At 31.4% G+C, this 12,674-nt stretch overlaps 1 protein-coding gene across 8 annotated transcripts in view; it reads right to left on the minus strand.

The window, feature by feature from the left end:
- Positions 1–12,674, minus strand: part of LOC107442476 (probable phosphorylase b kinase regulatory subunit beta) — a 63,690-nt gene that overhangs the window by 31,302 nt on the left and 19,714 nt on the right. For 5 of the 8 annotated variants that reach the window (XM_043053836.2, XM_043053838.2, XM_043053834.2 and 2 more), the window contains exons 13-16: positions 12,019–12,116; positions 4,554–4,565; positions 1,929–2,075; positions 574–657 (exon numbers count right to left, since the gene is read on the minus strand). In XM_043053836.2, the coding sequence (XP_042909770.1) occupies positions 574–657; positions 1,929–2,075; positions 4,554–4,565; positions 12,019–12,116 (341 nt within the window). The remainder of the gene's footprint in view (positions 1–573; positions 658–1,928; positions 2,076–4,553; positions 4,566–12,018; positions 12,117–12,674) is intronic. The other 3 variants (XM_071183321.1, XM_043053835.2, XM_071183380.1) reach the window with 1 other exon arrangement.

A 12,674-nucleotide genomic window follows, 5' to 3' on the forward strand; every position in this document is an offset into this window, starting at 1 on the left:
TTCTATTCAACTAAAATAAAATTAGAATGGTAATAGGAATGTTAAATTGATAAGAAATAGATGTTCAATTGATAAGAAATGAATATAATTAAAAATTATGTGATCAACCCCGGATGTCACAAGTAATAATAAAAACTAGAATAAAACTAATAATATTCAGCCAATTGATAACCAATGTAAATATATTCTTCAAAAAAGGTTTACAATACTCCTTTACATAAAACGGTGAAATAAACTACAGTTCTTAAGAAATACATTACATTTATTTTTCTTTTCAGCTGCTGCTTTTTAGTTTTCTCACATTTAAAAATGATGCATTAAATAGTTAGGAAATTAATACAATTTATTTAAATTAGATAGAAAATATAAAGTGTTGAAAAAATTGTTTTAATATTTGATATTTCTTTTTTCAAGAAGAGTTTCGTTCATTTCTTCCACTTAAGAAGGAAGAAATTTGCAATCCCTGTTAAAAAGAAAGATGAAATAAAAGCACCTTTCAATTTGGAGAAAATGTTTTGATGTTATTAATCATATGATATCAAGTCTACGTAAGATCATGCATAAAATACTTACTTTACTGGTTCCAAGAGCTCCGATTGGCCTTGGTGGCCTGCCTTTTAATCCAAGCTTTTTACTTATACCAAGATATTCATAAATCTAAATTTAAAGAAATATATACAAATGTATAGTAAGATTAACCAAAAACATGGTAAAGAAAAATATATATCATTTTTGAAAAGGGAAAATTAAGCACTTTTTAAAAACACCCCATGAAAAAAGCACCCTTAAGGGCTTTTAAAAAACAAAAATGGAAAGTAAGCACCTTTAAGCACTTTTTAAAATCCTGATACCCTGTAGTTGTGATCTGTGTAAACCAGAATTTGGTGAAGTTCCTACGAATTGATGAATTTCACTTCACGGTCTCTATAGCCAATAAGAATCACTTTTTCAAAACAAAATACTGATGTGGGACAGAATAGATGTTCTTGAAAAAAATCTCATTTTTACTTTGATTGGGCAAAATAATATTTGAAGTTAAGCGATATTTATTTTCAAAGGTCATATAAAAATTTAATCCATTAAAAATTAATTTTGTAAAAAATAATGGCCTTTTAAAGTCACACCTGCCAACATTGGAGAAATAAAATAACTGCAATCTTACTAGAGACATTTTCTTAGTCTATGAGTAAAATTTTGATGCATCATGCATAATAACGTAAGTGTAAAAGAGAAATTCAAAATTGGAAATAATATATGCACTTACATTTAGCGAAGTAAAAATTATATACATAAATCTTAATCTAAAGAAAGTTTTTTTAAACCATTATCTACAATTACTTAAAACTATTCTACTTCATAACCGTCGTCTAACAGCCGACCCAATTTTGGATTTACGACTACTAATGTTCAACTCTGCAGCCTTGTTATTTTGAACTCAATCCAGGAGACAAGGGAACTCTTGGATCGAGTATTGGGAGAAATTTGCCTTTGTGGCGGATTTTTTGTGGAATTTAACAGCATTTGCAATAAATGGAGAGGAAAACCATCAACACCTCACATAGTTAGTCTGACGGCAAGGGACTCTAACCCATGATTTATCTACTGATGATATTTTACGCCAGCACTATGGTCGGTGCGAGTCGAGCGTGGAATTTGGATCGCTCAGTAATTGCTGGGATTTGAAACCGGTTGGAATAAGAGAAGTATTTCTGCCATCAGTGGATATTTTATCACCAAAATTTTTGTTTAAAAATTTCTTCAACAAATACAGAGAAATTTGAGAATATACGAGTAAAAAGGAGATAGTCAAAAAATACAGGAGTCTTTATTAAAAAAACAGGTGACTTGGTAGGTACCTTAATTTGATACAAAAATAATGATATCACTAGAATTAAAACTGACACACACACAAAAAGTAAATTGCATACCTTGACCAATTGACTGGGTGACCAAATCTGAACTGGTTCCACTTCATGTGGAGTTTGTGTGTGAATACCATATGTAGCCATCATAGCTTGCAACCTCATACTCTCAGCAATGAGAACAACTTGTACAACTAGATCATTAGCAGTTCCCTAAAATGTTAGACTTAAATCAAAAGGGAAACAAACACATTAAGAAAATGAGACAAAAGAGTAATCATCTCCAAGAAATGAAAGATGCCTAATTTTCTCTCAAAGTGGCATAATTGCACAAAATGAAAACAGTATCAAGAAAAAGTAACATAAAGATGTATGCATGAAAATTTATAGGTTTTGCTATCATTTTGTTTAAACTGTTATAAATTTTGTAGTTAAGCAAATCATTTTCATATATGTTAAAATATCAAAATTTATTATTACTTTAATTCCCAAACACAAAACTAATAGTAATTAGAACTTTTTATAGGTTTAAGTTTTTCTCCAGTTCCATTGGTTCATGATTCATTGTATATTGCAAGCAAAATAAATTGAAATAAGATTTGTTATGATTTAAATACAGTATAGGATGGAGTTAATCAGATTGGCTTCGGAAATAAATTATATTTTATTCAATGGCTAAATAAATTTTGTCGTTTAGTGGTGCTATTACTTATAATTAGGGAAATTTGTTTTGAATAAATACAGTTAGGAGCAAATTAAGTGCTTTAATATTAAGATTTAACGAAATTCAGAAAATGGAGTTAATAGATTTGCAACTGAAGCATACACATATCAAAGCCTTATAAACAATAATATAGTAAGTAATAACTGTGTATCAATGCACCCCTTACAAAATATATATTTAATATGTTATCAGGGGTTTGTCTAGGTTTTTCTGAGAGATACCTATTTTGTAAAAAGTTAGACATAATTTGTGAAAATTAAAAAATCAACACAAAAATATGGTAAAAATATGGATTTATCATTTCTTACAGGATGCAAAAATAAAATTTTAAGAAAAAGTTTTTTTCTGAAACTATTTTTCTCCCCCAAAGTTTAATTTGAGATGATACCGCTAAATGGTAGTAAATTTGGCTTGGACAAACCACTGGTTATGTACAATTAATTTTATCTTTTCTTTAAATTTAAAGTTTTTTATTGCAACACTTTAAATTACATTTAGAAAAAACTTATAATAAGATGAAAATAATTTAGTCAAGATTATTTAAAATTATACAACACAATCAAAACTTTTTCATATCATAAAGCTACAAATTTAAAGATTTCGGAACACAATTTGCGTCTCTTTCAATAATGTTATGCATCTTTATTTGAGGGCAACTATATCATATCCAGAGTTCATAGAGAACAATGAAAAATATTTTTAACCTGAAAAAACTTTCTAGACTTAACTATTGTTTTTCTTTCTTTCTTAATTTTAAAAATTTTCATATTCCGTTCCTCAGAGGTCGACTTATACACCCAACATACCAATTTGCAGTCTAGTAAGAAACAATAGGGGGTCAGATTATACAACGGGTCAATTTACACACAGAAATGTATGGTAGTGTAGATAAATTAACAAAACTAAAAACTAAAATGTATAAGGATATAAACACGGAGAACTGTCGTAATTTCCTGTGTATAATATGTGAACTACCTGTCTAAACGGTTTGAACCGAAAAAATCTTAAATTATTACCTTGGCATCAGACAATTCGGATTTCCTATCTACTTTCGTCATCCATAAAAATGTAAGGGACCATTCACACTAGATAAAAAAAAATTTATGTATGCAAATGATGGTGAAATATATTTGTTCAAGAAAAACTGGCCGATCAGATTCTTGTTCACATCTGCAGTTTTTTGGCATCCTTAAATTTGATCTAGTGTCTGCTCACCTGTTTCTCTGCCTATGTGCGTGGGCTTATAAGTGATGTAGATTCGCTTACACGTAAAGTAGTGTCTGCCTGTGAAAGTCACTTGTGTATATCCATCATAAACAAAAGTAGATTGCAGTGTTAAACAAACTACTAATAAGTGGACTATGGCGGTTCGATTAGCACAGTAGGTACAGATTGTCTGCTGAACTACTTCATCTTGTACCTCTCTAGAGTTTATATGACACAGCACATAATTCACAGGAAATTACGGCATTATAAATAAAATTTGGCAGAAAAAGAGACATCATGCATTTATGTAAGTATGAACATGGTGACACTTACTTTGAAATTAACACAACGAATGAAAGTTTTACGGCAAAAAGAAATATTAATGAAAAAGGAACAGTTATGTTACGCTATTAATAGATTAAGTTATGTTAAGCTTGTAAAGAAAATTATTCTTAAAACCCTAAAGCAGGCAAACTATATATCACATTAAGTAATCCATGCACATAAATATGAAAATCCAGGTAAATATGGAAGAAAATTAAAATAAGAGGTTTTAGTAATAGGGATTTACAAAAACAAAAGTTTCAAATGATAAATTTTTTTTTTAAATAAAAACATTGAATAAGTGTGCATGCACAAAGATAAAGAAACCATTTCATTCAGAAAATTGAAGAGAAATGTGTAAAAATTATTAGAAGAGTTCAGGCAAAATTGTTAGGAAGTATAGAAAGAATAAATAATAAAATAAAACCAATACTCACAGCTGCTTTTCCCTGTGTAAGAAAGAACCAGAATAAAAAAATAAATTTAGATTAAAAGAAGTGCATGGATTACATCGAAATTACAATAAATGCAATAGAACCCCTGCTAATCCAAAATTCTTGCTATACCAAACTGAAAACGAGAGTTTGTAACACAATATGATGTTGAAAAAGGTGGCAGCAATGCATAGGGGCATCGTTGGTGGGGAAAAGGTCCTCCTAATTAATTATAAATCTCTAAAAGTGCTCCTCAATATTCAGACCAATAAAGAAAATTTCAATGCATAATCATACGTCAACGTATAATCAAACATCAAAGCATAATCATGAGCAGCAATGGCTCAGGCGATAGAGCATTCACCTTCCAATGAGGCGAACCAGGTTGGAATCCCAGTCGATACGAATTCTGCATCCGGCTTGCATCGGCCACAGTGTCGACATAAAATATCCAGAGTGGTAGACAGATTATGGGTTAGAGTCCCCTTGCGGTCAGGCTAATCGTGGGAGGTTCTCGTGGTCTTCCTCTCCATGTAACGCAAATGCGGGTTAGCTCCATCAAAAAGTCCTCCACAGAGGGAAAATTTCTCCCAATACTCGATCCAGGAGTTCCCTTCTCTTTAGGATTGGGTTCAAAATTACAAGTCTATGGAATTGAACATTAGTAGTCATAAACCCATAAAATTGGGTTGACAGTTCAACGACGGTTATAAAATATATAAAATAAAAATACAGTGGGTGATCGGTTAACGAACAGATCGGTTAACGAACAAATCGGTTAACGAACACTTTCACGAAAGATTTTTGTGTTCGGATAACGAACACACATTCGGATAACGAACACTTTCAGGAAAGATTTTTTGTCGGACAACGAACACATATTCGGATAATGAACAAAACGAATTCTAACGAACACTTCTCAACCTTAAAAAAAAATTAATATTAAGCATTTATTATCATTTTGCATACAAAATAAGATCACTGAAAGGAGAAATGTTTAAAGCATGCTTAGTATTGATAATTACTAAATGAAACTTGAATTATGGAGAATGAAGGAGTAACGAAAATCACATCTGCGAAGCAAAGAAGTGCCATCCATGATAAAATGGAAAGGTTGCTTTTAGTTTGGATAAATGAACGGGTAATGAAACGAGATGTAACTAGTATGCCTATCATTCAAGAGAAGGCTAGAGAAATTTGTGAGAAATTGAAAGAACAAACTCCAGTTTAGTCATCCGAGGAGTTAGAATTCAAGGCTACCACTGCCTGGTTTACAAAGTTTAAAAAAAGGTCTGGAATTAAACATGCATTAATGCATGGTGAGTCTGCTAGTGCAGATAAAGAAGCAGTTGAGAAGTACTGTCTCAAATTTCAAGAATTCATTGAAACAGAAGGGTATCGTCCACAACAAATATTTAATTGTGATGAAACTGGTTTGTTTTGGAAGCGCATGCCGAATTGTACCTACATCACGAAAGATGAGAAAAGTGTTCCTGGGCATAAACCTATGANATTTCCTTATCGTTATCTGTAGGGCCAACTACAATCACCAAATCAAAGTGCCAAATAGATTTTGAACTTTAAAAAAACAAGTAGGTGCTTGCCTGGGGGTGGATACGATTCAAGTTGGTCACTTTCTGTGATTTTTCTTATTTTTAGTTTCTCTAAGGCCATTGCTCAATAGCCGCCAAAACTTGGCGATTATTCTGCAACAGATCACGATACAGAAATCTTTCCAAATATGATTAGGATATGTGCATGAGGGTTCGATAAAACATCGATTAACGACACTTTTTGGTCGATCCAGAAAACCGGGAAATTCAGATATCCGGGATAGCGATGGTCCCGAGCATCCCGGATAATTGGTTCTCTACTGTACTTTATTTACATTGTACTAGAGCTGCACAATGGGCTATTGGCGTCGATCTGGGAAACATCCCTTACAAACATAGAAACCACAACATTTCAAAAAAGCTGCCGCAAATATGAGAAATTTATAGATCATGAAGTAAAAACCGTAACTTGGTCGACAGAAGTTGGTGCACAGGGCCCTAAGAACGTGCGAGTGATTTCAGGGCACTAAAATCACTATTACTTATTGAAAGGTTCAATTTTAGTGAACTTGTAAAAAATCTACTTGAAAGCAGAGTTAAATATGGGTCTTTCAGGCCCAGTCCTGTTTCTGCGTGTGTAGGAAAAAAATTTCCCAGTTTTGTGATTTTGCAAATAATGCAATCATACTTTTAAAAAAAGAAGGTTTGAATGAAGAATAAATAAATTAATGAAAAGGCTTTCTTCATCAAAAAAATTGTTATGTGAGCACTTTTTAAAAACACCCCATAAAAAAAGCACCTTTAAGGGCTTTTAAAAAACAATAATCAAAAATAAGCACCTTTAAGAAACACTATGCGCCATGTTTAAGGCAGAGAACTTATAATGTTTAATATTAAAAATATTCGATAAAATAAATCTAAGCAAAACGGCAACATTAGAGAAAACTATCAGCTAAACCTAATCCCTACTAGAACCAAACATTGTCCTTTAAGCTCAATTTATGAAATAGAGAAAGAGAGAAAAAAAACTTTTTAACAAATGAAGTGGTGTCAAAATAAGATAACAATTTGTTGATCTGCAATATATGCCTCGAATTTATTTTCATTTAAACATGCTTTTGCTGCCTGCAAATTGGACATAAATCCAAAAATAAAAATCATTATGTAGTGTATCTACCACAACAAAAATACAATTTTAGTTCACTAGTACATAAGACATGTTAACTCAATTCTATGTGAGGGTATCTTTTCGTAGATGAAGGTTGACATTTGCGATATGGTACTCCCCACATTGGTGAACTTCGGATGTGATGTGAACACGCCTACCTTGACAGAAACTCCCACTCCGATAAGAACACGCCTACTTCGATGGATGGTCCACATTGAACAGTTGACTTGTTACTTGTGACTGTGACATTGACCAACTCCTCATCCTGTTGCTACTCAGTTTTGAGTGTATACTCGACGACTGCTAATGACAACACAGGAGCGACCATGACTGTGATCTTGGTACAGCTCTCCTGGCTTCTAACAAAACAGCGATGAATCAACTAGTGGTATTCCATTCATCAAATTCTATCGCAGATAAAATTCTGGTGAGGGAGTACTGTACAAGCATAAATGACGGAACCATCTTCTAATTTACCAAATAGTGTATAAAGCTGAGAGTTAAAATATGATGCTCCACATAATATTTCTAATTACAAAGGTACTCTGCATCTGAAAACAAGTTTGAGAACCTCAGCTTTAAAACTTCTTCTTCTTTGTAAGCGCAACAGCCCCTTGCAGACCTTGGCTGCCTCAACAGCTGACAAATGCCAGCACCTCCTATCCATGGCAACTCCCTTCAAGTTCTAATCTTTAGGGTTTTCAAATAATTTTCAATGTCGTTAAGCCATCTAGTAGGGGGTCTGCCTCTGGAACGTGGGGTCAGCTTTAAAATTAAATGTCGAAAAGGAAAAATTGAAGGTATGACAAAATTTTTTAAATTCTTGTAATGCTTTCTTCATATTTTATTGCTGAGTTCAGACAATTTTCCTTTCTTTTTTTACAATTTTTGACAGCTTATTACTTACTTTTCCTCAACTGCAATTCATCTTTTGCAGCACTCTTCTTTTATATTAGGTATAAGCAATGAATCTAATAAAGCATAAGAATTATGCAAGCGCTTTTAAACTTTCTGGTATTCAATAAAAAGTGAAAGAAATTGAAAACAACGGTGCCATACTAATTCTGAGTGGTGCATTTGGTGTCGAAGTCAGTTGGATTAACAGGGTTCTACTGTTGATCAATGCATATAATTTGTTAATGATTTAGTGAAGAAAATATTAGATTAGCAGTGATATAATAAGGCTAAAATATTTTAATGAATTCTACACAACAACTACAGAATATAGTCAAATGTATATATAGCAAGTAAAAACATTCTGCAACAAACACAGTGTTAAAAATACAATAGAACAGTATAAGAGATCAAATCTACTTCAGATAAATCAAATCCTAAATTATTAATAAAAGCTTTTATGAATTTGGAAGTAAATGCCATGGTGGGATAATGAATGGGGAAAGAATATTTAATGAATGAGCAAATAAAAACAAAAAATTATAAGCGGGTATTCAAATACTATGTAACCATATAATTGAACTTCCCATTGCTAGCTGACAAGCAAGTCACAGGCCCATCAAATGCTTACGTAAGAATGTCACTACACCCTATTTTGACTAAAAATATTCCAATTTTAGGATTAAAGTCAAATAAATGATGCATGTAAATTAAATTTATGTTTCAATTTGTTTCATAAAACTTTGAATAGAATCTTCTTAAGGAATCTTCTGTGGTACTTTTTAACTCATAGAAAAAATTTATTTGCAACATTTTTCCTTTCCGAAACTTAACATTAGTTAAGTTTTGGAAAGGTCAACTTAACATTATTTAAGCTTGGATTTAACATTAACAAATTTGAACTTTTTCCAAGTGAAATTTTTCCACATTTTTTGTTACTTTTTGGTATTTTAACAAAAATTTCAAATAACATGGGATTTTAATGTATGGACATATGCCTCTTCTCCCCCTTGTCAATAAAAATAAGCAAACCACAAACTCCTCCCTCTGTTAGTTGCTGATGTAATACTTAAATGGTTCCTATCTTATTTCCTTACTAAAACTTTCTTTACAGGGTGCGCAGCCAAATCTTTCAACAAAAAATAAGAACCTTTCATAAATGGGATTTTAATGTATGGACATATGCCTCTTCTCCCCCTTGTCACTAAAAATAAGCAAACCACAAACTCCTCCCTCTGTTAGTTGCTGATGTAATACTTAAATGGTTCCTATCTTATTTCTTTACTAAAACTTTCTTTACAGGGCACGCAGCTGGGATCTACACTCACAGCCTTACTTAAGGTAAATATGAAAATATAAGTGATACAGCAGGGTGAGCAGCCAAATCTTTCAACAAAAAATAAGCACCTTTTATATACTTTTAAAGAAGTCAAAAAATATTTTCAAGCACTATATACATTTACAAAATGCAAAACAATTTTCAAAGCCTTTACATGATCATGATAAAATAACTAGTTTCTGACAAAGAACTATTTTTTTTATTATATTAGCTATTATAAAGAGATTTTNCTTTCAACAAAAAATAAGCACCTTTTATATACTTTTAAAGAAGTCAAAAAATATTTTTAAGCACTATATACATTTACAAAATGTAAAATAATTTTCAAAGCCTTTACATGATCTTGATAAAATAACTAGCTTCTGACAAAGAACAATTTTTTTTTATTATATTAGCTATTATAAAGAGATTTTTCGGTTTGATATGAGAGGGTGGAAAATGAAGCTTGAACTTGAGCATATCATGCAAAATGCAGCGGAGTTGCACATGACAGTGCATTAATCTCACTGAACACAGCTCAGAAGACGCACTTACAGACTCGCAAGTATTTCATCAATCATGTAAAATAATGAGTGCTTCCATACGCTACCGACAGACAGTACGCTGAAATAGATTGTGGTTGAATGAATTGTGAACATGCTGAATCGAACAATGTGAAAAGCAAGCTTTTGCATAATACATGGCGTAAATAGAAATGGTAGATAAAAAAATCTTCTTTTCGAAAGTGGAAAATTAACCACCTTTTAAAAACACCCAATCAAAAAAGGACCTTTAAGGGCTTTTAAAAAATGAAAATAAGCACCTTTAAGCACTTTTTAAAAACGCTGCGCACCATGCTTTACTATAGCAAAACTTCTGTACCAAGTGTATGTGAGGAACTACACTAAGATAAAAAAAAAAAAAAAACAACTAAGACATTGATTTAGGTTAACAGATATAATCGAAAGAAGGAGGTTAAGATTGCAGAGGTTCTACCCTATTTATACAGCAAAATAAATAAATAAATAATAATAAGAATTAAACATACTTTTTTTAAAAATTCAGTGTGACACTTTGTGACAAAGGGGAAGAAGAGTTGAAAAAAATATTGAAATAAAAAAAAAAATGCAATATCATTCGTGAACATCCCATTGAAAGCACTTTAATATAAAAGGTTTTACAAATCAACTAAATATTAATTTAGGATATTTAGAAAATATAGCTAATACAGCTAAATTCTGAATAATTCAAAGCTTTTCCCCATCCCAGGAATTCTGTATAAAAATAATGTGAAAAAATAGTGGATAATTCAGAATTTTCATTCAAATACCCAAAAAATAAGGTAAAACTTGTCCAAGGGGTCTATCATTCAGTCTTAGAGTCACGAATGCTTCTTGTGAATGATTTATAACTATTTTAACTAGCGCAGTATAACTTAACCATTAGATATTATTTTCTATGCTTTTTTAATTAATTACCATTAAGTTTTTTGAATCACTGAAATAATCTTTTTATTAAATCTTTTCTGTGAAATAAGATATACAATTCGATTTCTTGGATTATTTCATTTTTTCGGTCCTTTCAACCCCAAATTAAGTGTTTGACTGTATAAAGGTTTTAAATTAAACGAAGCTTGGAATATTTTTAAACCCTTAAAATTAAATAAAAGAAAATTTACTTGCTTACAGTTATGAATTCGAGATTAAAAGATTAATTGTCAATTACAATTCAAGAGAACCAATTTATCAACAAAAAAAAAAAAAGATGACTGGGCAAATCTACTACTGCTAGAAAATTTAAATATAGAACAATAAACATAACATTAAACAGCTATGAACCTAAATTATTGAAAATTAAATTTCGATTATTTAGAGCAGGGTTGAGGTTTTGGATACATGGGTATTACTGTCTCAAACTGCCCTAAACTGACAAAAACTGTCTTAAAGTGTCCAAAACCTTAAAATTTGGTAAAAGGTAAAAATTCGATAAGTGTAACCATTGCACACATAATATATACATATATTAATTACAATTTGATACTTTTTATAGAATTTTCTTTAACTTATTAAAAGAAAATAATATAATAGGAAAAGATTTATAACCTTTGAAGCTCCACAATTCATTGAACAACAAAAGTGAATGCCCAATCCTTTAAATATGAATAAATGTGCTTTTAATACTGATAAATTATGTTTTTGCATAAGCATAAACACAAAATTAAAAACAATAGTAACCTTTTTTAATAAAACAAAAACTTGTCTTCATTTTGTTTCTTGCTCAAAAATTAACCTTTTGATTTTTATAATATTTTTTTTTTTTTTAAATTGTGACGTAATTTGAATAAAAGAGTTTTGACAGTTTAAGACAGTTTTGGACAGGACGGTTTAAACCATGAATTGATCCATTTTAGTCCTAAGCCTTGCCAACTCTGATTTAGAGTTAATTGAAAGGCTAACAAGTTTAATAAACAAATAGATGTACAGAAATAGTAACATAAATAAGCTAACAATTCAGAAAGGAAATAAAACATTTCACCTGAAATGCTGAGTAGCGACCAGTCTTTCGGGGTCGATTGTAAGAGGGTAAATATCGTCGGATTGGATCAAGTTCATTTATATGGAGCAAACCATCCACTAACATAAATAGATAAGAAATAGATTATTATTCATCTTTATATAAATTGTTAAAAAGAAGATTCTATTAAGCAGCCAAATCTTTCAAGAAAAAATAAGCAGCTTTTAAGTACTTTTTAAGCACTCAAAATATTTTTAAGCACTATATACATTACAGAATGCAAAATAATTTTCAAAAACTTTACATGATCATGATAAAATAACTAGTTTCTGAAAAAGAACCTTTTTTCTAGATTACATTAGCAACCATAAAAAGATTGAGAGATTTTTCGGGAGACAATTTCAGAGCGTGAAAAATGAAGCCTGAAATTGAGAATCTGTTGCAAAATGCAATAAAGTTGCACATAAACTAAAAAAACTCAGTGGCGCGACAGCCCATACAGGGCCAAGGCCTACTGTGCCCATCTCAGTTTTCTTGGCCTTGGGCTCTGGGGAGCAGGAGCAGATGTTCCTGTCAGGTGGTCAGCCGAGCACGGAACCCCCAGTGTTTAGTTCCCAAGCATGCTTGGTACTCATTTATCGACCCACTGAAGGGATGAAAGGCTGAGTCAACCTTGC

The sequence above is a fragment of the Parasteatoda tepidariorum genome, chromosome 1, assembly GCF_043381705.1.
Source record: "Parasteatoda tepidariorum isolate YZ-2023 chromosome 1, CAS_Ptep_4.0, whole genome shotgun sequence".
Lineage (NCBI taxonomy): Eukaryota > Metazoa > Arthropoda > Arachnida > Araneae > Theridiidae > Parasteatoda > Parasteatoda tepidariorum.